The following is a 26,275-nucleotide window of genomic DNA, read 5'->3' as shown; positions in this document are numbered from 1 at the left end:
AATTTTAACAGTTGAGGCCCTAACCTCCCTCCTCCATTTCTGAAATGTTTTTTGTTGTTGTTGTTGTTGGGGTTTTTTGCTGCCAAAAAGTTTTAAATATGCATGGAGCGTAGAGGCTGGTATTGGAGACAGTTGGGTCACAATTTGAATCAGAAGCAGCATGTACTTTCCATTTGCTGTATTTTTCGAAAAATAGACTCTGTACACAGACACAGCCACTGGGAAATGTTGGAGGGTGTGTACCTCCCCTGTGAGAGTTGTAGGGTCCGTCCCTGAAATCCAGACCTGTTTTTCAAGAGCGAGAGTGTTGGTGCCCTGTATAGAAGAGAACACTCCCCGCCCTTCCCGAACACCCCTGCCTACCCTGTCCCCCACGAACACAGGAGACCTTGCTGTCGCCTTGGGAGTAGCCAGGTAGACTCTCAATGTAACTGTTTTCAAGGACCAGTTTCTGAGTTAGGGGCATGAATTCTTTCTGCATTTTCTGTGAAACCCTCGTGTCCATTTGTCTCTGACTTTATGAAGGAAACATTTCTCCTTAGGGCACAGTGGTGATGTTGGCTTTCCCTGCCCTGAAGTGGAGAGTTCTGTTCTTGGGGGGGGGGTCTTACCGGTGAGTGAGTGACATGGGGGAGGTAGCAGGCAGGCGTTAGAACTTCTCCTGAATTGAGTTTTGTTTTGGTCACTGTGGTTTCTAGCTTTTCAGGAAGAGCCGACTTCTGTCTCTGTTTTTGCAAACCACAACTTGGCTTTCAGGGAACATGTAGCATTTAGGTACTTTTTTTTTTTTTTTTTTGTAATTGGTCAGCACCTCATCATTAAATAAAGTTGGTGGTTTGTGATCACTCTAGTCTTACTCATCAGAAATCCTTAAAGCAGCATCAGGAAAAAGGAAATAAGAGTTTTAAAAAAATGTTTAAATTTGGGAAGTGGTAGGGGACTCAAACATTTCATTCTAGTCTAGCAGGTAATGAGTCTTTTATGATGATTTCACCCATCATTTTTGATCATTAACCCAAAGACTTTCTTAGCTAGGATTCCTTTCTGAACCACAGTGTACAAAAATGACCTGAGTGTTTTCTCAGTTCTCCCAAGGGTGTTAATGTCAAGAACTGTGACCTCTGAAATTTTACTCTGCCTGTAAGCTGCCATATTGGCCTGTGGTGGTTTCACGGAAGGACTCAAAGCCAAAGAACTCTACTGATTACAGCAATAGCTAGCCAGAGTATCACTTCCAAGTCCCAGTTCCCCAGGGGTGATGCCCTTGGGCCAGGTAACACCTCCATGTGGAAGGTGACAAGAGAGGAACCCAGAGCTTAGGAAGCCCAGATCTTCTAGGATGGGCAGAAAAGCCCCCCCCCCTTTGCTCCAGGGGAAGACAGAGTCTCCATCTTCCCAGGCTCTCTGCTCTACAGGTGTCCTTGAAAAGACAATCCTGAACAAAGGCAGCCAGTGCCTCTGCTTACAGCATATGCACAGACAGAGAGACCCATGGAGAGCTGTCTCCTAACACATAGGTGGCTAGAACCACTCTAGGATGTATGGGAGAGAGGGTCATTTGTTACGTAAACCTTAGGGCTTAATTCTCTCCCAGGGCCCAGGTAGGAAAAAAGCTCTTAGACCTTCACTAGAGACTGCCATTTCCAAAATACCTAGGATTCCTCTGAAATGTTTTAAATCAAAGAAGAGAAAGACAGATAAAATCAGCATTATCTTGCAAAAGTAATATTTTCCTCTACTGCTTTTAAAGAAAATATTAGCATTATGTTTTAAAGAATTAAATTATTAAAAAATTTTTTTTTATATTTATTACCACACATACACACATGCAAAAAACAAAAAACACAACCAAACAGAAAACAAACAAAAAAAAAACACCTCCCCAAATTCTGGAAGGTAAGAGATGGTTTATATGAAGAGGCTCACGTTTATAATTGCTTGGCTTCAAAAAAAATACAGTGTGCTTTTGGGAGACCCCTGTGAAATACACCATCATCAGACTTCTGCTGGCTGAGGGTGGGAATTCAGTTGTAGATCTTGAGTATGCTTATTTAATTACTTCTTGCCTCATCTCCTTCCTTCCCAGTGTAAAAGCCTGTAAGAAGTTTCTTTCTTTTTTTTTTTGTATTATATTTTTCTGAGACCGACTCTTGCATGCGCCTGACAGGGATCCACCTGGCATGCCCACCAGGGGGCAATGCTCTGCCCATCTGGGTGTTGCTCCATTGATTGCAGTCGGAACCATTCTAGCGCCTGAGGCAGAGGCCATAGAGCCATCCTCAGTGCCCGGGCCAACTTTGCTCCAATGGAGCCTCGGCTGCAGGAGGGGAAGAGAGAGACAGAGAGGAAGGAGAGGGGGAGGGGTGGAGAAGCAGATGGTGCTTCTCCTGTGTTCCCTGGCTGGGAATCGAACCCAGGACTTCTACATAGGCTGATGCTCTACCACTGAGCCAGCTGGCCAGGTCCTGTAAGAAGTTTCTTGTTTCCAAGTAACTACTCTGTTCTGTTTTTCAAACTTAGTTTTGCTCTGTGGATCTCTTTTATAGGACTTCTCATTCTCCACGTGACTCCTCACATGTTTTCTCTGGAGGCAACTTCCAGACTTGTATTGCTCCCTCTTGTGAATAGTCCAGCTCACCATGCTTGTGCTTTCATGGCAGTCTGAAATCTAGAGCAGTACTAGCTGAGACTTCTGAGATGTTGTGGGTAGAACACCCAGGAACTCAAAGATGGAAATTTAAGTGTAAGTGGGAAGGCCAGTGAACCAGTTAGTGTTGAATCACGGAGCACACCTCTATGTTGAGCGACAAGAAGACGACTCACAGAAAAGAAACAAAAAGGCTCAAGTTGAGAACTTGACCCTGGAGAACAATTGCTGATTCCAAGTTCTGCTTTGGGACAGGGTGGAGAAAGCCAGGCAAAGGGACAGGCCCTTACCTTCTGCATCTGCCATGCCAACAATTCTTTCTCTTTCCAAAAGTGGTATTTTTCTCTTTATAAAAAACAAAAATAAAAGCAAAGAAATGAACAAAAAGACTGAAAATGCCTCTTTTTTTCAAAAAGTGTGAGGATTAAGTAGACAATAACTATAAAATTTATGATCTGTATTTTTAAAGAGCCTTATAAACACAGTCACATTGTTACTTCATCTTCATCCTGTAGCTGTCCTCCCTCTGAGCAGATGGATGGCCATCATTTAATCGCTTGACTATTTATGACCAGAAAGAGATGACGGGGGTGTGGTATAACATCTCATCTTCCGCCACCGCCGCTGTCCAAGCACCTTGAATAATTGCTGGGAGAGAAAATGATGATTGTTTGGCTAACGGTGGTCTTAAATTCTGTCACAGCCTCACTCCTCCCTTCCTCTCCCTTCTTGATTAATAAAACAACATTTAAGGCTCATTTTCGGATAAAGAATGGAGTGACTTTTGCTGCTGGTGACACAGCTCAGTGTGAGATTTGTGGGTTTCTTTGCTGCGTCTGAGATAGGTTTTATGACTTCCAAATGAACAGCTGGATAGAAGGTTGTAAATAAATTGTTCAAAGAAGAATGCTTTTTAAAGGTGCATCCCCCCACTCCTTTTCTGATCAAAGGATCGAAACCTGCTGTGTATTAAATATCTATCAAGTCAGTAGTGGAATGTTTCAAGTACCTGATTTATAATAATCCAACTTTAGTTGTAGAATATCTGAGTTGGTTGCTCGGGTGTTGGCTGAAACCTTCATGTGCCTAGCACCCTCCCTGGCCACGTGAGGTCAACAGAGAGAGATGAAGACTCGCCCTTGCCCCAGGCCCAGGGGCAAGGGAAATATCAGAAACCCTCACAGAACAACTCACGGTCAACTGCCCTCCTGTTGACTGCTGTAACGGGCCTTCAGGGAAGGTCTGTGACTTAGGCCAAAGGAGCAGTGTCAGGGCAGGCCAGCCTGCAGCCGAGCTGGACCGAGCAAGGGACAGATTGGGGCAGGCGGAGGGGCGGGCAAGGCCGAGATGAGAAACATGCAGAGCACAGGGGAGCAGAGCTGCGGGCAGACAGGCGGTCGCTGGAGCAGGGGGCCTGGGGGAGGCAGGTGGGGTAGACGGGGTCTTCGGTGGCTGAGTGTGGCCTATTGAGCTAGCGGAGTTGGAGGAATGGGCTCGGAGTGAGCCAGGAGACCACAGTGTTAACGGACACGGAACGTCTCCTGATGACAATGAGAAGGTACACAGAGGAATGGCCTGCGAGCTATTTGAAGTAAAAATGGACAGAGTGCAATATGAGTTCTGCCAGAGAAGGAAGAAGCCAAGGCAGTGCTCAAGAACGTGGAGGGACAGGAAGCAGCCGCTCATGGGAACCGGTTTTAGCCACAGAGGGCGAGTTTAAGGTGAGGAGCATCTGAGTGGAGCAGATACTGAGTACCTGTGTGCTGAGAGTGTGAGGGGTTGAAGCAGGAGGGTTCAGCACTATGCTTGGTGTGTGTGTGTGTGTGTGTGTGTGTGACAGAGACAGAGAGAGGGACAGATAGAGACAGCCTGGAAAGGGGAGAGATGAAAGCATCAGTTCTTTGTTGCAGCACCTTAGTTGTTCATTGATTGTTTTCTCGTTTGTGCCTTGACCAGGGGGCTACAGCAGAGCAAGTGGCCATTTACTTGCTTGAGCCAGCGACCTGGGCTCAAGCTGGTGAGCTTTGCTCAAACCAGATGAGCCCGCGCTCAAGCTGGCGAGCTCAGGGTCTCGAACCTGGGTCCTCCGTGTCTCAGTCCACCGCTCTGTCCACTGCACCACCGCCTGGTCAGGCTCAGCACTGTGCTTTTAATGTGCTTTGTGTACCGTAGTCGCACGCCTCCAGTCTGGGATAACTGAAGAATAACGTTCTTCAGATCAACACGTCCTTGTTGAACTCTCCCTTCATGGTTAGAGGCCCCTCCAGGAGTCTGTTCATTGACCTTTCCATTAATTTTTTTTAATTTGCAAATATTCAGGTCATGAAAGTTTTTTGCTACTCGTTGCTTTCTCCCTGACACGCTAGCCCAGTCCTTTTCACAGGGATCTTGATTCCCAGTGACATTTTTTTCCCCCCTGAATTGCTACATGTATATGACCAGATAAAAGAGCTTGAAACATTCAAAGGCCATGTGCTGAACTTCTGGAGCTTTCTGTCACATGACAACTGCAGAGTCGCTTCGCTTTCCTTACAGACAGAAAACATGAACATCCTAAGAGTCCGAGTAACTATTTTGGACACTTGGCTTCTGGTGCCCTAGGTAGGGAACTGATGTGGTAGGTTGGGCAAGGCGGGCCCTCCTCCACGAACCTGGGGAAATGTAATAAGGCATTGCTAGTTTGGGGTGCGGCTCTAGGAGCGTGTGGATAGGACTCGAGCCTTCCGGTCATCTGGAGAGACAAGGGAGCCGTCCCCCTAGCTATTTAGGATCGAGGTGTCACACACAAACTTGGTGTTCTGTGGCCTTTATACTATTAAATCCTGTTCTTCAAACTTCTACCCTTAGCTCCAGCCAGACCCGACCATCGATGGTCCAGTGGCTTAACCAGCAGTGTCCAGCCACTCCAGCCTGCAGCCCAGCTGTCACACCTCCGTCACCCAAGTCATCACCTCTCCCTTTCTCTCCTCCTGCTGCTGTAGCAGACAAGCCCCCTGAAAGGTACCTGGTTTGGGAGAGGATGTGGAATGCAGGGGCAGCACATGGAAGGGCTCACTCACCTGGGCAGGTGTGTTCTCTGCTGGAGAGGCTGGCTCGGGTTCTCCTGGCCTTCTGGTCAACACTCACAAGCACGGCTCAGGGCCGTGCCTCGGTTCAAGGTCAAGTCCATTCTCAGGAGAAGCTGACCTCACGTGAGACCTGCTCAAACCAGTTGTACATTATTGAAATTCATTTTGGAAGAACTTTTTATATATAGACGTAAAGCACATTTTGTTTATTTTTTTAAAGATTTTTATTTATTTTTAGAGAGGGGAGAGAGAGAGGGAGAGAGAGAAGGGGGAGGAGCAGGCAGCAGCATCTCCCATTTGTGCCTTGACCAGGCAAGCCCGGGGTTTAGAACTGGCGACCGCAAGTGCTCCAGGTTGACACTTTATCCACTGGGACTCCACAGGTCAGGCACATGCTTTATTTTAAAGGAAGGTAAACTGGACACTGGAAACAGCAATGAATACGGCCATGTAATGGGCCAGTTGTGCAGAAGCCAGAGGCGCTGGCCTTGATCAGGCCCCTGCTCTTGGGTGTCAGGCTGAAGCTCTTCCTGTCTTCCGTGGCTTCCCCCACGCTGGAGAGGTGGGGGCACTTCCCCAGGATGCTCTGTCCCCACATGGGACGTTGTGGCAAGTGGTGAGAAGCTGAGCCTGTTGTGCCTTTTGAGGGGCAGGAGTGAGGGGGACTAAACAAAGAAGACCCAACCAAGAACAGGCCCCTTTCCAGAAGGGCACGGAAGCTGTCAGTCCAAACAACCAGTGTCCCAGTGTTGCTGAGCCCACTTAGTACGTGTGTGCCTCCGTCTCAAGGCATGGGTGCTGTTTCTAAGGGGTAACCCGAGGTGCTTGGGAAACGCACACGCCCCGTGGTTCCGATGACACGGAACAATGGGAAAGGGCACCCCGCCAGGCAGAGGGGAGCACTGGGTGCAGAGGCTTAGGGAGCACTGCCCGGGCAGGTGCCCTAAAGAGAGATTTGAACTCAAAACCCATCGTTTCCTTGAAAATCAAGTGCTGTCCTTTGGCCCAATGTTCACTTCCCTGCTGATTCTTTTTGTGAAAGTTGTTATCCCACCAGTGACACAGAAATGAGGTTTGGGACACGGGAGACTGTGGGAAGCTGGGGTTTCTGTCTCCCAGCCTCTCCGTGTGTTAACGTGTGTCTCTCCTGTTCCCTTCTCAGCATCGCAAGTCGGAAGGCTCGAGCGGTGTATCCCTGCGAAGCAGAACACAGCTCCGAATTATCTTTCGAGATAGGAGCCATTTTTGAGGATGGTAAGCACAGTGGGGGCTGTGCGGTGGGGTATGTGCTGTCTGCAGCCTCGCCCAGGCGGTCCACGGTCGGGTGCTGTCAGGCGCCCGAGTCTCTCTCTCCCTTGGTGGATTGGACAGCAGAGAGCCGGCCCGTCTGTCTCCCGGGAACTGGACGCCAGCCGGCTGTGTCTGTCTGGGTGGCTGGCATACCACCTCCGCCTTGATCTTGGTTATTCTCCAACCCTTTGAACTATTGGGGTTCTTCCTTGAGGACATCTTTCTCCTGACACAGAGAAGCTGTGCCATTGGAGTTAGGAAGTCTTTCTGATTTGCATCCTTCGTTTCCTCCCAACCAGGCCTCCCCGATGCTTCAGGTTTGCCACATCTAACTTATAGAAAGAAGGCTTTTGTAGAAGAATTTTGGTTTATAATTTCCCGTACTATTCCTATGCTCTAATGACTTTTGCTGATTTGAATAACATGACTCTTTAGATAGGGGTATTGATTTTGCACATGGAAACAAGGGTGCAGATTTTATTTGTGTTTAATGTTTCATACACAAGCCTTTAGGACTGGTGCCCAACCTAATATCTCACAGATCCCCCCCCCCCCCATCGTGGTTGAGGGCATGTCTCACCCGCCCCACCTCCTGATTTCTTTCTTCTCCAGTCCGGCTCATGATGAAATCCATTGGTTGCTGTGGAAACAGTAATGTTGTGTGTGAATGGAGCTGCCCAAAAGAGTTCTGGGGAAACAGATCCTTAGACCCTTGGGCTGGAATGGTTGATTAGCCAGAATGTTTGGAATACATCAACAGAAAGTGTAGCGGTATATTGTCAGCAGTGTGGCATTGGCTGGGGATCGTTCTTTTAGAAAGCACGTTGCCGCTTTTAGAAGAGGTTTCTGTGTGTATGTGATATGTACTCTGAGAGCCAGGGGCTCCTAATAGTGTCAGAAAACAGCAACAACCCAAAACCCCGCATACGACAGGTTTACACTCTGTGGAGAAATTTTATTCTTGGAGTAGAAGCCAGTTCATTCCTCTGTCGCCATTCGGTATGCACGTGCAGTTTTTCCAGGAGAATGTGGTGACAGAGCCCCCTGCCCCAGGCCTGTCACAGGTGGTCAGCACACCATATGGCAGAAGGGGAAGCTGAGATGGTAGCGTGGAAACCCACCCATTTGAGAAGTGATGGCACATGTTTGCATCGGTGATTGGATTTATTTGTGGAGCCGCTGAAGTCCCTTACACAGTTCTGTTTGTGAGATGTTTGCCCTGGTAGAGGGTTGTAGCTAGCAGGATGCCTTTTGCTGTGGTAACGAAAGCCGACCCAGTGGGTGAGCTAATCATGAAGATGGATGAGCCCACACAGTAATAAGTCTGGAAAGAGGGAGCGCTAGGGTTGGTTAATTCTCCTTCTCCAAGCCACAGTATTTCCACCTCTGCTGCAGCGTTTTCCGCTTGTGGACAGGGCATCCGGTTGGCTTTCCCTGTGGAGTCAAGATGGCAGCACCCGTCCAGACGTCATGGTCACACTCAGCCCCAGCAGAAGGGATGCCTCTTCCTTATGTTCTCCCTCCCTCCCCCCCTTCTCGTTTTTTGAAGAATGAGAAAAGTTTTCCAGAACTTCTTTCCTAGTTTACCTATCCTCAGGTCTTGCTAGCCAGAATCGGGTTGTATACTCAACTTGACCCTATTCCTGGGGAGGTCTCAGGCCATTCAGAACCGCAGCAAGCACAGGGCTGTCTCCTACAGCACACAGACATGTGAAGGAGGCTCAGGCCCTCAATCAAGGTCAGTTCTACCAGCAAGCGAAAGGATAGCTCTCTGACCCTGGAGACTGAAGTTCTCCACTCCGGATTGCAGAAGTCCAAAGAAAAGGTGTGTGTGTGTGTGTGTGTGTGTGTGTGTGTGTGTGTCTACACACACCCATATATGCACCTGTCTTCACACACACAGGCACATGCACACACAGTACCAGTGTCTGAGCATGTACTGGGAAGAGGAGAGGGTGATAGCAGGTAGCTATTTATGGATTGTCACCTCCGGAGTTATTTTGTCTGACATCAGATCTTGGCTTTCCCACCTTCTGTGTGACAAGGTCCTGAAGTTCTCTGTGCATTGCATTCTTCATCCTAATCTTCAAGGCTGTCCACAAGAGTGATGTTGTATCTAGACTGCATTTTGGGCCTTGGACAGTGGGGCTTTGAATGCAGCACGAAGGCATTTGTGGAGGGAGGATGTTGCTGACCCAGGAGGTGCACTTGGCACGCTGTGGCCCGTTCTCTATTAGCTGGGCCTTTACGATACACAGTGGGTAAATTCACAGGGAGCAAGTATTTGGGGGCATTTTGGTAAAAAAGTGATTTTTCTTCCCTTTCAGTACAAACCTCCAGGGAACCTGGCTGGCTGGAAGGGACTCTGAATGGCAAGAGGGGTCTGATTCCACAGAATTACGTCAAGCTGCTCTAGCGCCTGGCCTGTGAGGGCCCCACGCGGACCCTGGCGCCCAAGGACCTGCCTGGGGGCGGCACAGCACGCTAACTTCTTCCTCCAGGGCGGAACCCACAGCTGCCCAGACACGTGGGAATTACAGATCACGGATCGGCACTCCGGGGGTGGGGAGGGGGGACACACGGGGGAGGGGGGTAGTGACACGCTGCCCAGAGATGCATAGCTCTGTGGAGTGGGAGACGAATGCCAGGGTTAACGGAAGGGGCTTTTTATTTGTCAAGCCTTGGGACAAGTGACTGTCAGTGACCCAGTCTACAGAGCAGCAGCAGCAGCAGCAGCACCGACACCTCCCCGCACGCCTGCTGCTGAGAACTGAAAGGGAACTGCGCTGTAGTGGTGTTTGCAGGATGGCCCCGGTGGGCACTGGTTGATGTGCTGGGGAGAGGCTGCTGCGGGCCATCAGGGGCGTGAATCGGTCTAAACCCAGAGGGCGGCACAGCGGTGCCCCTTCCTACACGGCCGCCCGCGGACCCCGCGCCCCCTCTGCTTTGAGAACACCAGCATATTTATAACAGGCTTCTCACCTGGGAGCTGTTTCCCAAACACCACCCTTTTTGCCCCAAGGTCTATAAGTGAAATAAAATGTAATTTACTATTTGATGTTTGTTGTAATGTGGGGAGGACGGTGGCATTTATTCCCTCTGGAATGTTCTGTGATTTGCCAACCAGTGGAAGGAAAAGCATTTTCCGCTGATGGCGGCACGCTCCCAGGTAGGACTTACTAACGAGGGCCCACGTCTATCCCTGGGGGCAGCTGCCCCTCCCTGGCCTGTGTGCCCTGACCCGGGACTGCGGGCACCGGCCCCAGGGAGCGTGTGGGAGCCGCAGCCGTCCGGTGGAAGCCAGCCCTCCTGCCTCTGGACCACACAGCTCTGCCACTGGCCACCTTTTCCAGCCTCAGCACTCACCCCTCCCTCTGGGTTCCACTGGGCTGCAAGGCTGGAGACCAGGCTTCTGGGCCCTTCCTGGGGGAGCCTCGGCCAGAGCCTTGCAGTGATGAGGTCCCAGCTGGGGGTGGGGGCGGGGGCGGGCCCTGCCCTTCACTCCTCCTCCTCAGCCCCCACCTCCCGGGCTCAGGCTGATCCTGCCTCTCAGGACACCCCTTCTCCCGGATCTGTAGTGGAGTCCTTGGGATGTGGGGTTCATTTTTCGGAGCCCCAGGATTCTGAAACAGCTCTGCTCCCGGGCCTGCTGCGGGGCTTGGTGTGTTTCTTGTCCCCACAGGGAGGAGGACTGTCCCGCCTCTTTTGCCCAGATGACTTGATTCAAGAGTTTGCTGGTAATCAGGTTTGAAGTTGCCTCATCTGGACCAAGTAGGTATCAAGTTTGGAGTCAGGCGTGTACAGGGGCATGGGCTCGTTGCAAAGTGTGTGTTATAGTAAAAATAAGGACGATCTTAGTGTAATGTAATGTAAAATACAGAACTGTGGGCCCGATGGAGAGTACTGAGACTGCTGAGGAGCCCAGGGCCAGACAGACAGCTGGCCCTGTGCAGTGGGCCCGCTGGGCCTGGGGCTGTCCTGTTTTCTGAGTTGTCATTTCCTGCCCATGCCTGCTGGTTATGCAGAAGGGACCCGTGGCTTATGTCCCCACTTTGAGAAACCCCTCTGCAGAAAAACACAAACCTTTATAAGCAGATATGGTGGACTGAGGTCAGCCCTGGCAGTATTCCTAATTGGTGTATCCCCATTGAAAAATAAGACCTACCACACCTGGACTTGATTTGTTTGCTTTTGGATTTCCATCATCCACAGTGAGGTGCACCCAGCATTGTGCTACCCCCAAATTGCTATTATCCCCCACAGAGGGTGTTGAGTACCACTTACATGGTCAAGGAAATTGCCACTGAGCCTGGCTACCTGTGCGGGTTGGGGCACATTAGGCTTACCAGGGTCTCCAGGTGGGCCGCCTCCCCTGCCTGGCCCAGCGTAGATTCAGTCCACTGCTGAGCTACCGTTTCATTTCCCTGGAGGAGAAGTGGGGTATGCCGGTTTCTGTGTTTTTGTTACCTGGGTGTGGCTGTCCCGAGCATCTGGCCCACGCTGTCTGAGTGATGCCCCACCCCGCTCAGGGCGCCCGCCCTCACCCCAGCCCAGGGTCAGCACCCGCTGCAGTGACTTAGACCCGGTCTGCAGCCTGTGCTCTCTCAGAGGCACGGGGGGGGGGGGGGGCAATAGAGGGCACTCAGATTCTGTGTTTCCTCTTTGCAGCGGGGCTGTGGGGCCTGCATCTGATGGTGGCACCCAGGACTCTGCCCCGGCAGTTGGTCTCTGCGCCTATAAAGGAGATGCCAGTTGAGAACAGAGTCAAAGGGGCTGCCCCCGGCCCATTCCTGTGTTGCAGCAGAGAAACTTCTGCAGTTGAGGGCTGTTGGTGCCAGTGATGGATGTTTAAGTCATTCTTTCCTTACAGTGACTGAATGAGTCGGGAGAAAGGATCCCATTTTACAGATGGGGAAGTGGAGGCACTCAAGAGCAAGGAGCTCGGCTCAGGTTCTATGGACTCTTCACAGGCCCCTTCTGCGGCACCATGTCGCTTCTGGAGGCCGGCAGGGGCTAATGGCTATTACCAGCTGGCTTATAACTCCACCCTGAAATTCTTACGTTGCAGTCCTAACCAGTACCCCACAGTGTGACCTTATTTGGAAACAGGATTATTGTAGATGTTATTAGTAAAGATGAGGTCCGTAGGGTTGGGTCTTAATCCAGTAAGACTGGTGTCCTTATAAAAAAAAAAGAGTTTAGACACTGAGCCAGTCCCACATAGAGGGAGGACTGTGCGAAGAGTCAGGGAGAAGACGCCCACCTACAAGCCAGGGAGAGAAGCCTGGGACAGGTCCCTTCCTCGTGGCTGCAGGAGGAACGCGCCTTGCAGGCATCTTGGTCTCAGACTTCCAGCCTCCAAAAACAGGTAGCAAATTCCTGTTGTTTAAGTCAACCCAGTTTGTGGTGCCTTGTCACCACCCCCCTCCACTCCAGGAAACTGGTCAGTAGCTACAGGTAGGTGTTGAGTTAAAAGCAGCTGGTTTAGAAGTCCCTCTTTCACTATTCTATACCTTGGTGCCCTTGGGCATCTTAACATGAGCTCCTCATGCTTCGGTTTCCTTCTGGATCTGTGAGATCCAGAGAGGAGTGCCAGCGTCGTCGGGGCGCTGTGACTACCGGCAGGGAAAGGGAAGCTCCAGAATGGGGCCTGGCAGGCCCACGGTTCAGTTCATGCAGGAAAGGGGAGATGGCCACAGGAGGGGGACACAGCTGGGATGGTGCTGCTGGGGTCAGCCTGTCCCCTTACCCGCCCCGCCCGCCGCTTCTTCCCCGGGCCCCTTCTCCGAAGGCCGTTCCTGCTCTTCCCCTCCGCCCAGCAGTGTTGGCCTACTCCGCCTTCCCCAGGGTACCTGCTGCCTTTGTTTTTTCTTTTCATTTTGACTTACTGATTTGAGAGCGAGGAAGTGGGAGAGAGAGTAACACTGATTTGTTGTTCTACTCACCCATGCATTCACTGGTTGATTCTTGCATGTGCCCGACTGGGAATCAAACCCACAACCTTGGTGTATTGGCATGATGCTCAACCAACTGACCTACCTGGCCGGGGCCCACTGCCTTTTGAATCTTGTCCTTGTCCTTGTTCCCCATTCACCTCAGTGCTGAGCCCCGTCTACCTTCTTACTGGTTCTCCCCTCAAGTCCACAGGCAGTCTTGGCAAGGTCTTCCTCAGCCAGATGTTTTCCATGACTTTATGAATCATTGTCCTGAGCCACGCGGCTTTCTTTCCTCCCTCCTGTCTGAGGGTGTCATTCTGGGAGAGTGTCCTCAGGCAGCTTCCCTGTCCTGCCCCTGCACATGTCTTCTCAGATGCCTGTCAGCACTCTCCTCCCCCGGACTGGCCCGGGCAGTAATTTATTGCCACCCCACATGGCTCAGCTGGCACACCGTCTCGTGCTTCAGTGTCTGGCTAACTGTAACTCGATCTACTGATTGGAAGGCTACCGTGGAGGATTCTTTCCTATCAGAAGATCACCTCGACTGGAAAGCAGACTTCTGCCTTCGTTCCAAACAGGAGACCTGCACTTGGGTGTCTTGGGCAGTCAAGGTGTGGGATTCATTTAGGCAGCTCAGTGCCATGCACGAGTGTCTGGATTTCTTCGTAGACGTTAGCCGCTGAGACAACAGTGGAGGCAAAGCCACCGGGGTGGGAAGAACATGGTCTGACACAGCCCACGTGTTTCCGATCATGAAGAGCCATGACCCTCTCTGGACAGGCGAGCTAGGGGATAAGCATCCAACAGAAGGGTTTTCCAGTAGAGCGTCGGCCTGGTGTGCGGGGGACCCGGGTTCGATTCCCGGCCAGGGCACATAGGAGAAGCGCCCATTTGCTTCTCCACCCCGCCCCCCCCCCTCCTTCCTCTCTGTCTCTCTCTTCCCCTCCCGCAGCCAAGGCTCCATTGGAGCAAAGATGGCCCGGGCGCTGGGGATGGCTCCTTGGCCTCTGCCCCAGGCGCTAGAACTCGGCTCTGGTCGTGGCAGAGCGACCCCCCGGAGGGGCAGAGCATCGCCCCCTGGTGGGCAGAGCGTGGCCCCTGGTGGGCGTGCCGGGTGGATCCCGGTCGGGGGCATGCGGGAGTCTGTCTGACTGTCTCTCCCCGTTTCTGGCTTCAGAAAAAAAAAAAAAAAAGAAGGGTTTTCCAGACCATGAGAACTTGAAAACCACTGTCATGGCAACATGAATCCTATGAGGAAAACATCTGAGTAACTGCTAGCGGTAGATTGATTTAATGACCCCGAGTGGCACTCCTCCCTGACCCGTGTCCCTTCCTTCTGAGGAGCCCTCCCCCGCTGATGGTAAGCTTGACCTCATAATGTGCTCTGGCCAACGGGACAGGAGCAAGCTCGATGCTATCACAGGCTTGAAAATTGTCGGGCCTTCCCACTGTCCTTCTTAGAACCTTGCTTCGACCATGAAAATATGGCCAGGCTAGTCAGCTGGAGGAAGAGAGGCCACATGGAGCAAAACCATCCTGGACCAGTCAGCTGCTGGCTGAACACAGACGCATGAACAAGCCTCCCTCAGCCCAGCCTGGCCCAGGTCCGCAGAACCCTCCTGTCTGACCTAAGCACATGAGAAAGAATGACTGGTGGTTAATTTAAGCCACTAACACTTTTTTCCTTGGGGGGGGGGGGGACGTGGTAGCTGACTGCCTGCTACTCTGCCCCATGGTTCACTGTGCTTGTGATATAGTCTTGGTCTCTGCTGATAATTAAGGTCATTATCTTAATCTTCTCTTATTCAGTGTTGTTTGGGAAGCCACTGTTTTATTTCCAAGAAAAATGCTGCACTAGCAATTGGATGACTTGAAATTACAAGTGTCAGAAATGCTTAAAATCGAGTCATTTTAATCTGTGTATACTTGTAGTTCATCGAAACGTATGTCGGAGCTGACTTGAACATACAAGGACAATACTGTCTGTTTGCCTCAGGGACATCCAGCATACAGGAGCAGCCCAGTCCCTAACTGCACAGGCATCATGCCGTGTCTTTTCACTGCTTGGCTCACAGAGGTCGGCTGTCTCAGTGGCAGAGACTTCGTTCTTAGCTGATTATTAGATGTGCGGCTGGATTCTGTGGGCCTGAGAGCACTCTTAGAAATTCTTAGAAATGTGGCCATACTTGACCTAAGACTGAACCTGCTCTATTCAGGAAAGGCACCCACTTTAATCAAGGGTGCCCACCGGTGTGGCCTCTTGCTAGCCTCGGCAGGCTCATGGCCTAAGATGGCTTTTGTGTAGAGTTAGGACTTTCTGTGTCAAGTTCTGTTCCCAAAGAGGTCAAATTGTATAAATTTTAAGATAGGAACTTACCATCATGTGTAGATGTTTTACAATACAACTCTAGCCTTTTACTATTTGAATATGTATTTTTTAAATTTTTTATTGATTTTGTTTTTTTAGAGAGGATAGGAGAGAGCAGATGAGAGACAGGGACATCAATCTGTTCCTGTGTGTGCCCTGACCGGGGATCAAACTGGCAACCTCTGTGTTTAGGATGATGCTCTAACCAACTGAGCTATCCGGCAAGGGCACAATTCTAGTCTTTTAAATGAAAAATCTTTTCCTGTGTTGTGTTTAATGTCTATGAGGTGTTCCAGAAAAATATCTGTTGTGTCTAAGTGAAGTTGAGTTTGTTTAACCCTTAGTTTTCTCTTTCTGAATGCAAATGGGTTTGAACGATCACTAGTTCAAGGACACATTAAAAATATACAGCCGCCCTGGCCGGTTGGCTCAGCGGTAGAGCGTCGGCCTAGCGTGCGGAGGACCCGGGTTCGATTCCGGCCAGGGCACACAGGAGAAGCGCCCATTTGCTTCTCCACCCCTCCGCCGCGCTTTCCTCTCTGTCTCTCTCTTCCCCTTCCGCAGCCAAGGCTCCATTGGAGCAGAGATGGCCCGGGCGCTGGGGATGGCTCCTTGGCCTCTGCCCCAGGCGCTAGAGTGGCTCTGGTCGCGGCAGAGCGACCCCCCGGAGGGGCAGAGCATCGCCCCCTGGTGGGCAGAGCGTCGCCCCTGGTGGGCGTGCCGGGTGGATCCCGGTCGGGCGCATGCGGGAGTCTGTCTGACTGTCTCTCCCTGTTTCCAGCTTCAGAAAAATGAAAAAAAAAAAAATATATATACAGCCATGCACTGTATGATGACCCTTCGGTGTATGACAGACCGCATAGATAACGGTGGTCGATAAGATTGTAATGGAGCTGAAAATGATAACATAGTACTTGTTAACATGTGTAACACAGTACTTGTGTAACACAGTACTTGTTTGTAGTGATCTTGCTGTATACAAACTCTTCAGGAGTATAAAAGTACAGCACATAATACTTTATAATAAATGTCTGTTATTGGTTTATGTATTTACTATATTATACTTCATACCATTATTTTAGAATGTATTGTACTTATATAAAAAAACGTCGCCATAAAGCAGTTAACACCAGCAGTAGCCTCATAGACCTCATGTTTACTGTTGTCTCTTGATTGCATCATTTTCTCCAGTGCTTGATATAATCTCGTGTTATTTTATAAACTCAGTGTAGCTTGCATGTACAGTATTTAGACGTCTACATCCACCACTCACTCACTCACTGACTCGCCCAGAGCAACTTCCGGTTCTACAAGCTCAGAAGTTCATGGTAAGTGGCCCGCATGGTACTATTACTATTTTTTAAACTTTTATACCGTATTTTTACTGCATCTTTTATATTTAGATACACAAATACTTAACGTTGTGTTACAGTTGTCTACAGTATTCAGTGCAGTAACATGCTGTACAGGTTTGTAGCCTAGGAGCAACATAGGCTTAGGTGTGCAGCAGGCGGCAGCACCTTGGTCTGTGTAAGTGCCCTCTGTGATGCTCATACAATGATGAACTTGCCTGGTAATGCATTTCTCGGGTGCATCCTCATCGTTAAGCTGTGCATGACTATACTTGAATTTATTCTGTGGGGGAAAAATGTTTTCTAATTTAAAAATGAGCCGATAATTGCCTATTGCTCATTCGTGGTTCATATTAATGAGTGGAATCGGGAGCAGTCTGTAAGGAGTGTGAGAAACATCATGGCCGGTGGGGAGCTCAGTCTCTTGACAGCCCAAGACGATTCGGGGAGAGACAGCAGGACAAAACAACATGGCAGAAGACAGCTGGAGTCCACAGACGGGGCATCTGGTCTACTCATGTGAGTTTCTGCGTCTGTAAGATGCACATGTTTTCATGTACTTGTGAAGATAAATGAGGCAATGCGTAGACACAGTGTTTAACAGCTACAGGGTAGCAGAAATTGTTATTAAGCTTTTACAGGGTATTTTAGTGGACCAAATATTAATAGTTAGAAACAAGGCATCTAATCCCCAAAGAGTCTAGTTAACACGTGGCTAACTAACATAGGTCTCTAACATGGTGGGAACAAAAACACCAAAAAACTTACTCTGTCTTGCATATAGGCAGAAGTAACATATAATCAAAATTTAGAAGGGCACAAAATCCAGGTGTTCCTATAGACATTCAAATGAACTGTTTGCGAAACAACAAGTGATTAAAGTAAAGGATTTATTGTAATCTGCTTACAGTCCTTTGCAAAGACAGACATATGTTTTGCATAAAGATATAAATTGCTTCATTTTAAACTAATTTAGTGTTTTTTTTAAATTATATGAAGTTCTGGTGAATTATGAATTGTACCAAACCAAGATTTTTTAAGAGCAATATGGTACAAAAATGAGAGCAGACAGACAATTTGGACTGGGACAGGCATTCAACAGCGAATTTAGAATATGGCTTTGCTGTTTAATCAAGCCAAGTTACCCGGAGACACACAGAGCCAGTCAGTAACTTTGTTAGTACAAAAAGCTGATGCAGACCATCTCCATCCCAAACCTGGTCATGTCAAAATTCTGATCTCGTAAAAAGTCTGAGCTAAAAGGTGCTCTTTTTCTTGTTCTTTTTCTGGAAACTTCCAGTCTGCATGCTGTGTATTGATCCTCTTCCAAGTGTGGCTTTCGTATTGCTGTGCATGTAAGTAAGTTGGCTGTGTCTTTAAAGATCTGCCTATAAATTAAATACCTGAAATTGCAAATGATGTAAGAAAAACGCCCTCTGGGTGCAGCTTCCACAGGCCTCCCTCCCGGAGGCAGGTGTCTGGAAGAAGACAAGGCCGTGGTGCCTGCACTGTGAGCCCTGGAGAGGAGTGGGTCCCAGCACTGCCTCCGTCCGTTTAGGGCTGCCCCCGCTACAGCTTCTAGGTTTTGGAAAATAATGCAATTTCACTGAATCCCTGATGATTATCAGCATTTTTAACAGATTAATTTGGCCTCTATTCAAAGTAGTTTATTTAGTGCAATCGTATTGTTAAGTTTTCCCCCCAAGAGACACAGTTTGGTGTGATCTGGGGCAAGAGAAAAGCCATAAACTGCATCAGTGCCGAACAGATTCATGAATTACAAGTTTTAGTGCCACTGTCTTGCTTATGTGATCTGTAGTTTCCTCCCCAAAACTGTTGATGTATAAAATGTATTGTTAAAACCAACCTTTGAAAAAAGAAAATCTTAAAAACCCTCTAATGATCGTGGGTGTGGTCTCCACACCCATTCTGACCATGCTGACGGGGGTGTTTCTAGGACTGGCTCCTCAAGTATAACATCCCCCTCCCAGACCAGACGTGCACGTGTCATCTCTGACAGATGGACAGAGTGCATGGACTATTTTTTTTTTTTTTTGTCCCCAAAGAGAAAATCCGTTTTTCTAAGATGGGATGAGCACGTGCTGGCTGAGCCCTGGCGTTACCGCAGCCGGCTCTTCTGCGGCTGACTCCGCCCCTCGAGGACACAGGGAAAGAGGGGGCTGTCCCCTGGGCCCACTCCCCCGCGCACGTGTGTGGTCCAGTGACGCTGCGCAGGCGCCGTGGACACCACAGCCCGGTGTCCCCAGACAGAAGCAGGATGAAACAGAAGCCAGAAAACCTGCTCACGAACACCCCACCCGCGGGAGACCACACAGAACAGAAGTACAGGAAAGGCAGGGAGAAGGGCTTCAGGACAACCGGAGAGGTGTCAGCGTGGTTATTTACAACAGAGACTGTAAAACGGCAAATCAGACATGAAGCTAAAAAAGGCACAGCTCTCCCTCTCTTAAATACACTGTAAACGGTTCATTAGGCATGCACGACGTTTCACTTTACAAAAAAAAAAAATTTTTTTTACCTTGTTTAGACAAAGATAGTACTTAAATAGTCTCCAGCAAAATAGAATTCTTTCAAAAATACTTTCCCATTCTTCCTATTAACCACTGAAGTTTTTTTGTGTGTGGGGGATTTTTTTTTTGTCTCTTACAAAAGTTCCTTATACCTTATATAACTCAGGTCCTTCACAATTTATACATACAGTAATGTACAGCACAGCAAAAGACTGCCAAAAAAAATTATTTGTAAAGCCAACACAATAGATACTAGAAATTGAAACCAAGGCATTTGTTTTTAACACCTTATCCGTTCTAATTAAGCAATAAATGGACGCTAAGGGCTGTGGATGCTAGTGATGCAGAGGAACGTGGGCGAATGCCAGCCAGAGGGGGCGCTGTTCCGCCCCACGTGCTCTGTTATTAGACAATGGGAATCTGTATAGATTTTTTCTTTTTTTGTGTTTTTTAAATAATAAAAGAATATTAATGCCCCATAGACTATACGTTTTATGTGCAAACCAAGGGTAAGCTTTAAAAAGTTCGTTAGTCCTTGAACCCTTTTAAAACAAGCGAACGATACCAAGAAACTACATGGCATAGTTAAAACTTCCATCTGTTAGAGTATCAAAATCAGAGAGTTATTGACTAGATATGGCTTTTCATCCAGAGGAACGGGAACGTGTCTTTTAAGCACTGGGGACCGGAGAGGGAAGAGTCCTTTAGACTGTTCGGGTCTCGCCAAATCCACGTCTCACTGCTTTCCCGGCTCCAAACCCTTGTCATGACTTTGAACTTGAGAAACTGCTGAACACGTGTGAGAATCAACCATCACATGTTAAAAATATGATTTCTCGGGTCCTTCGTGGGTGCAGAATAACACAGGGACACTTAAGGCAAAGTTCTTCCGGTAAGACGTGTCCGTCACTTCCTGTGGAAGTAGAGGGGCTTGGCATTCCCGGACTCCACCTTTGGCAGCTGGTCGCTGATGATCTCCACCAGCATCGCAGGGAACTCCACTTTCAAAGCCTGGGACTCTCGGAAGGTATAGAAGCAAAACTCCAACAAGTCACTCACCAGCTGCAACACAGACAGAGAGGGGACGTGACATGGAGACCCAACTTCCATCCCTGTCCCTGCAGCAGAGCGCTCTGCGTTATATGATATACCTCTTGTGTAAATTTAAAGAGCAGCAATTCAGAAATCCAACCAGGAAATCATGTCTGTGAAGCTGCCGCCTCATTAACGTGGTAAGTCATCTGTCCTGGGGGAGGAGGAAGGATGCTCATGTCACCTGGCATGTAACGTGCCTCTTATGGAAAACACGTCCCGCCGAGGGCTGTGTAACTGCTGAGGATTAAATAAGATCAGCGGCAACAGGGACCGTAACAGTTCCTAGTGGCTGGGTCACTGAACTGCTCTCATTAACTTCTTACATCTAAACGTGGGAATTGGGGTTGGGAGGCATGTGCATCGTATGTTTGGATGTTGGTGAGGGGCCTTCCCAAATCTATAGGTGGGCTGGGGTAGGAGGGGCAGGTGCTAGCTCAGGGCCCACGTGGCAGATGCCCAGGATAGTGAGGGACAAGACGCAGCTCCTTTGCTGGCAGAGGCTGGCCTCCCTGAGGCGTGGGGGCAGCCTGGACTTGCACTGGCCGCCCCCTGGCACTCCTGCGCCCGCCTCCCTCCGTCCCTCCTCCTGGCTTTCTGCCCCGAGCTGGCAGCAGGGCGCAGACTTCTCAGTTTAGTTTTTCCCCAGCTTCATGGAGCTAGTCAGTGTTATAATTAGCATATAACATTATATAAGTTTAAGTTGTACTGGGGGTTGATTGGATATACTTCTCTATTACAAAACGATTAGCTGACACGTTCATTGTGTCACATAACTGCCATCTGAAGTGGTGAGACTACTTCAGATACACTCAGCAACTTTCAGGGACACTGCTCACAAAAGTTAGGGGATATTTCGAAATGAATATGAAAGGATAAAAGAAGCATTTGATTTTTTTTTTAATTAAACAAGAACATCAGAAAAGCAAACGACACATCAAAGAAAGTTGTTTGATTATACAAATGAGATGCAAAACCAACTTTTATTTCATTGGTGAAAATGCACTATACAAAAGGCTGAAAGTACTGGAGTATCTATCTGCACGTTCCTCGATCCCCTAATTTTTATGAGCAGTGTCCATGGTACCGTATTACTAGCTGTAATCAGCATGCTGTACATTAGAGTCCCAGAACTTACTCCTGTCACAACTAGAAATCTATGCTTTGACCAACATCTCCCCAGGTATCCACCATTCCACTGTTCTGTGCGTTTGGCTTTTTAAGATTCCACTTCTAAGTGCAATCGTGCAGTATTTGTCTTTCTGCCTCTGACATATCTCACTCAGCCGAACGCCTGCCCCTCCAGGTCCATCCGTGTTGTTGCCAAGGGCAGGATTTCTCTCTCTCACCACTGAATGGCATTCCGCTGTGTGCACAGCTCCTCCAGCTCCGTGCACCCACCATTCCCATCCACTCTCCCTTGCAGGCTGGTTTTAAGAGAACGAGTGAAAGCATCAGGACGCCCCTGATGTGTCCTCATCTGTCCTGCCACTTCCCGTGCAACCCTAGGACCTATCTCATCACCTGGATCTGAACCACTCCCAACTCTATAAAGGTAACCCCCCCCCCCACACACACACACACAAATGCAGCGTAGCATTCCTGGTCGCTCTTCAGATCACAGAATATACATCCTGATTTTTCTTCTGTTCACTAGACTTTTGGTCATTTGCCACTGTTCTAGTAAAGCAGGCAGATATTAATAATACATGTCGTAGAAGTGATCCTTGAGAAAACACATCTGTCACTTTCCTTCAGGTTTTAATGCAATTAGCCAGCTTTAATTATGTGGCATGATGACTATGTAAGTGCAGCAAAGGCCTTCCCTGCAACCCAGGAATGGGACGATGTCAGAGGGAGGAGTGCCTGGCACTCTGTTGTGGCTGCAGAGTTTGCCAGCTGGGCTCCCGAGGTTGAGACAGAGTAGGTGTCCTGCAGCCACAGGACATGGGGCCAGAGGAGCTGGGAAACAGCGCGAGCCACGGTCCGTTCTGGGCTCGGCCATACACACGGGCTTGCTTTGTGAATGCTGTGCCTCCATTCCCACATCTGTAGAATGGGCGTGATGACCGTATCTGCGTCCTCGGGCACTGGAGAGGACCGAAGGAGTGACTGGTGGGACACTTGTGCTGAGCGGACGCCACGCTGGGCAGCTCCACTGCGCTGAGGCCACCTTACTGTGTCCTCCCCCTGCTCCAGGACCCCTCCCGTCATTTTCTCTCCGGGACACAGTTTGTGAGACCTGCTGAGTCAGCTCTGGGGCACTTGGTCCTCAGGCCCCCGCTTCTGTAAAGTGAGGGGCAGGAGAACTTTGTTTCCTGCCTTTCTCAAAGAGAGTCATAAAATAGAGTTGAGATATAGCAAGTTTCTTTTTTGTGTGTGTGTGTGTGAAAGAGAGAGGGACAGATAGGGACAGAGAGACAAGAAGGGAGAGAGATAAGAAGCATCAATTCTTTGTTGCAGCACCTTAGTTGTTCATTGACTGCTTTCTCATATGTGCTATGACGGGGGGCCACAGCAGAGCGAGTGACCCCTTGCTCAAACCAGATGAGCCTGCGCTCAAGCTGGTGGACCTCGGGGCTTTGAACCTGGGTCCTCCGCGTCCCAGTCTGACACGCTCTATCCACTGTGCCACCGCCTGGTCAGGCTGTCAAGTGTCTTAACTTCTTTTTCTTTTCTTTCAGGTGGCGCATCAGTGGCTGTGAAAGCCAGAAGCCACACTGGGCCCCGCTCTCCTCGGTGGTGCCATGCCCCTCTGTGGGGACAGCGGAGCCCTGCAGCCTGCGGTGAGCAGCAGGGTCATTCAGCGGGTTCCCACAATGGGGGCTTAGTGAGCTGGCATGCTGACCTCTGAGACAGGGTACTGGCAGGGCCACTGGGAGATCAGAACCAGGCCCCAGCGAGGCTAATTCACTTGTGATAAGAGCTGCAGAGCAGAGTGAATCGGGTCCTGGCCATGAGGCAGTGTGCACGGGGGCACCTCTGTGAACCTGCTGATGGGGACAGGGCCCAGGCCTTCCCAGTCCTCTGTCCCTGTCTGTAACAGCCGCGTAAATGTGTCCTCAGCACCGAGCAGCACCTAGGAGATGCTGAGAAAACCAGAGGGGGAGGAGCCAAAGGCTCCACTGCTTTTCCTTGCAGGTAGGCTGGGGACAGTGTCCTGGACCCTACTCACTAACTGCGCAGAGGATCCCGGAACTGTCCTTTCTGACCACCTCGGTTCCACGTCCCACAGACCGAGAAAGCAGCCTGTTTCCAGTCATGAGCTGATACCCAGGGCTGTTGGGGATCTCGCTGGGACCTGGCTGGTAAGCCTGGCAGTTCTGGGCTAGGGATGTGACCCTGTGACCACCTGGGGGAGGTCCCTGTCACCACCACGCACTCGCAAGAAAGAGTTCATTCTTGGGGTGGCCAGGATGGAGGAGGTACTGACTGCTGGGTCCCCTGTTCCCTGGAACAAGGCTGCAGACTTCTGCGGGACTCACCTAGCAGGTCCTGAGCCAGTGACTGCAGTTGGCAAGGTCAGGGGTCACCTGTGACAGAGCCAGGTGTTCCCGGGCCCTAGGTGAGAGCACCTGCCCTTTGCAGATGTTTGGAAGGCGGTGCTGCAGTACGAGGACCCCGGACCTCCTGGAGGGCACAGGAAGGGACCTGGCCCTGAGAGCTGGGCAGGAACCTCAGGCAGAATGGCCACAGCCCCTGGAACAGAGTCACGCCTGGCTGTAGTCACACCTGGAAGGGCCGTGCATCACTAAATGACCACAGATAGTCCACTCTGCATGGACAGCCCTCCAGGGATATTCCAGCCCTCTTGGACTCTCACTTGGCACGGAATGAATCTTCAAACATGTCTCTTATTCTCTTCACACAGTGCGAGTGCTGGCTTTCTCTGCGTGTTCCCCAGGCTCCTCCTTCCACAGAACCACCCACTCCTGCAGTCACCTCCAGCCCCCAGGCGACCTGGAGCCCCAGCCTGAGCACCCTTGTTCTCCTCTGAACTCTCAGACGCCATATTTTGTCTTTCTGATGTACTCTGCAGTGAGCCGAAGAGCCAGACAGTGCCATTCCTCTGTTAGCGTGCGGTTCCCACATCTCATTGGCGCGACCTTTCACGCTGGCCCCTCCTTCAGTGGCCCGCAGGCCCCCCTGAGGACAGGAGGGATGGGTGCAGTTACACTGCCTCCAGGACCCCCTCTCCTCACTCTGAACTGCCGGGGGAAGGCATGAGGCCCTCGTTCCCGCCTTTCTCGGACTTCTTCTCAACTCCTAAGTGCCCAGGAAGAACTTATTTCAACAGTCTTAACCCTTTGAGTAGTGAGGTTTCTTTCATGCTCGCTGACCCCGGGAGTGAGTTGTTTTTTTGTTTTGTTTTGTTTTTTCAAAAAATAAAACTAGTTCCAGTTATAGTTTTAACTTAAAATCATGTTTGTTTGATAGCCAATTTATGGAAACAAGAAGAATATACATGTTGCCTTCTACATGTACGATCGTACTCTGGATGGTCAGGAGGCACGAGGACGTACATGAACATTCGTGCTACTCAAAGGGTTAAACAGTGAGCCAAAACAAAACCCGGGTAATGTAGGTGGGCATCTTCATTTCAGTGGCGCCGAATAGAGACTGCAGAGCCTGGCGGGTGAAGGTAACCCCTTCCGCCTTTCCTGTCCAACGGATTTCCCTTGAGTTGTTTATGTCGGGTTTTAGCGTGACTTCGAGTGTACGCCCCATCTCCACTTTCCATGGTCCGAGGGTTTGGGGTAGGAGGGGAAGTCACAGCTAAAAAGACTAAACTCCACCCTGTTGGCTTATCGGCAGGAAGGCCTCAACTGCAGCGAGACAGACGGCCAGGCCTGCCATCTCGATGTTGATTTCCACTGGCCTTTCCTGGTCACACCAGGCTAACCAGAGAGGCGAGAGCCCTAATTACCATCAGTAACGCCGTACTTTATTAGAACTTGGAGAAAGTCTCGTGCAGTGACTCCTCGCTCTGTGCTGGATGCTCAGCAGGATTATCCAGTGCGATGGGCCCTGGCTGTCGTCAGAGGGGCCTGCAAGGTCGCAGGGAGACCAGAGGCACCCTGCAGGCTCCATCGGTGCCTCTCTCCCCACCGAGTCGCCACCAGCGCGTGGCCACGCCCCTAGCCGCACTCCACCCAGAGCCCAGCTCCGCCCCAGCAGGGGGCCTCGCCCCTGCCCTGCTGTTCTAAGGCTGTGCAACCACTCAGTGGTGAGGGAGGACAGCCTCCTTGAAGTAGGGTCCCACCTGTTTCCACCTGCCTGCTCGTTTCTTCTCATTTCTCTGAACAACTAATTAGGATCAAGCGTTTTGCTTGAACTAAGCTTGGGCGGGGTGGGGGTGGGAAGGTTTGACGTTTTATCTGCAAAGATCAGAATTTTAACCAACTGTGTGATGGGGCTAGGGGCAAGATACAGTGCTTTACTCTAAATACCTAACAGTAATAGAAACAATCAGTAGTTATCTATGCAGGTGTTCGCCCAGTAGCCTTGGGAACATGGGAAAGGGTTGTACAGGACCCCTTCCCCATGGTTATGTAGGAGGCCATTCAAACCCCCCTCCACGGGGTGCAGGCCGGCGTGGAGGGTGCCTGTGCACGCACAGGGGGGCACTCCTGCTTTTCCCTGGCTGGTCAGGTCTCAGTAAGTCATGACAGTAACATGGTGCATGAGCCCCCAACTTTAGCAGCATCTGTTTCTGCACCCAGAACTAAATACAGCCTTTAAGAACAAGATCTTAGACCACCATTTACTTGTAGATTTCCTGTGCAAACCTAACTCACACTGGGCAGCTCTCCCGGGGCATGTTTGAGTGCTGAAGGCCTAAATGTGACCAAGAGGAAAAGGACCAAAAAGATACCAGCAGGAGAGATGGCAGCATCGGATGGGTCGTCCTGTTTGTCGCCCTGCCCTTGCCCCAAGTCTGCAGAGAAATAGAAGCCCATCCATGTGCACCAGTGCCTCTGCGGGAGGGGT

The 26,275-nt window shown here is 50.1% G+C and overlaps 2 protein-coding genes across 7 annotated transcripts in view; one reads left to right on the top strand and one right to left on the bottom strand.

Moving 5' to 3' along the window:
* Positions 1–9,559, top strand: part of ARHGAP10 (Rho GTPase activating protein 10) — a 294,328-nt gene extending 284,769 nt beyond the window's left edge. For both annotated transcript variants that reach the window (XM_066281188.1, XM_066281179.1), the window contains 3 exons: positions 5,495–5,647; positions 6,878–6,969; positions 9,333–9,559. In XM_066281188.1, coding sequence (XP_066137285.1) covers positions 5,495–5,647; positions 6,878–6,969; positions 9,333–9,421 — 334 coding nt within the window. In that variant the 3' untranslated portion in view covers positions 9,422–9,559. The remainder of the gene's footprint in view (positions 1–5,494; positions 5,648–6,877; positions 6,970–9,332) is intronic.
* Positions 9,560–17,536: 7,977 nt separating this feature from the next.
* The window catches only part of NR3C2 (nuclear receptor subfamily 3 group C member 2), a 313,282-nt gene continuing 304,543 nt past the window's right edge, over positions 17,537–26,275 (bottom strand). For all 5 annotated transcript variants that reach the window (XM_066281159.1, XM_066281166.1, XM_066281153.1 and 2 more), the window contains one exon: positions 17,537–20,254. In XM_066281159.1, the coding sequence (XP_066137256.1) occupies positions 20,099–20,254 (156 nt within the window). In that variant the 3' untranslated portion in view covers positions 17,537–20,098. The remainder of the gene's footprint in view (positions 20,255–26,275) is intronic.

This window comes from Saccopteryx bilineata, chromosome 1, assembly GCF_036850765.1.
Source record: "Saccopteryx bilineata isolate mSacBil1 chromosome 1, mSacBil1_pri_phased_curated, whole genome shotgun sequence".
Taxonomy (NCBI): Eukaryota; Metazoa; Chordata; class Mammalia; order Chiroptera; family Emballonuridae; genus Saccopteryx; species Saccopteryx bilineata.
Note: the sequence above shows the minus strand (reverse complement) of the source record. Positions and strands in the feature narration are given on the sequence as shown.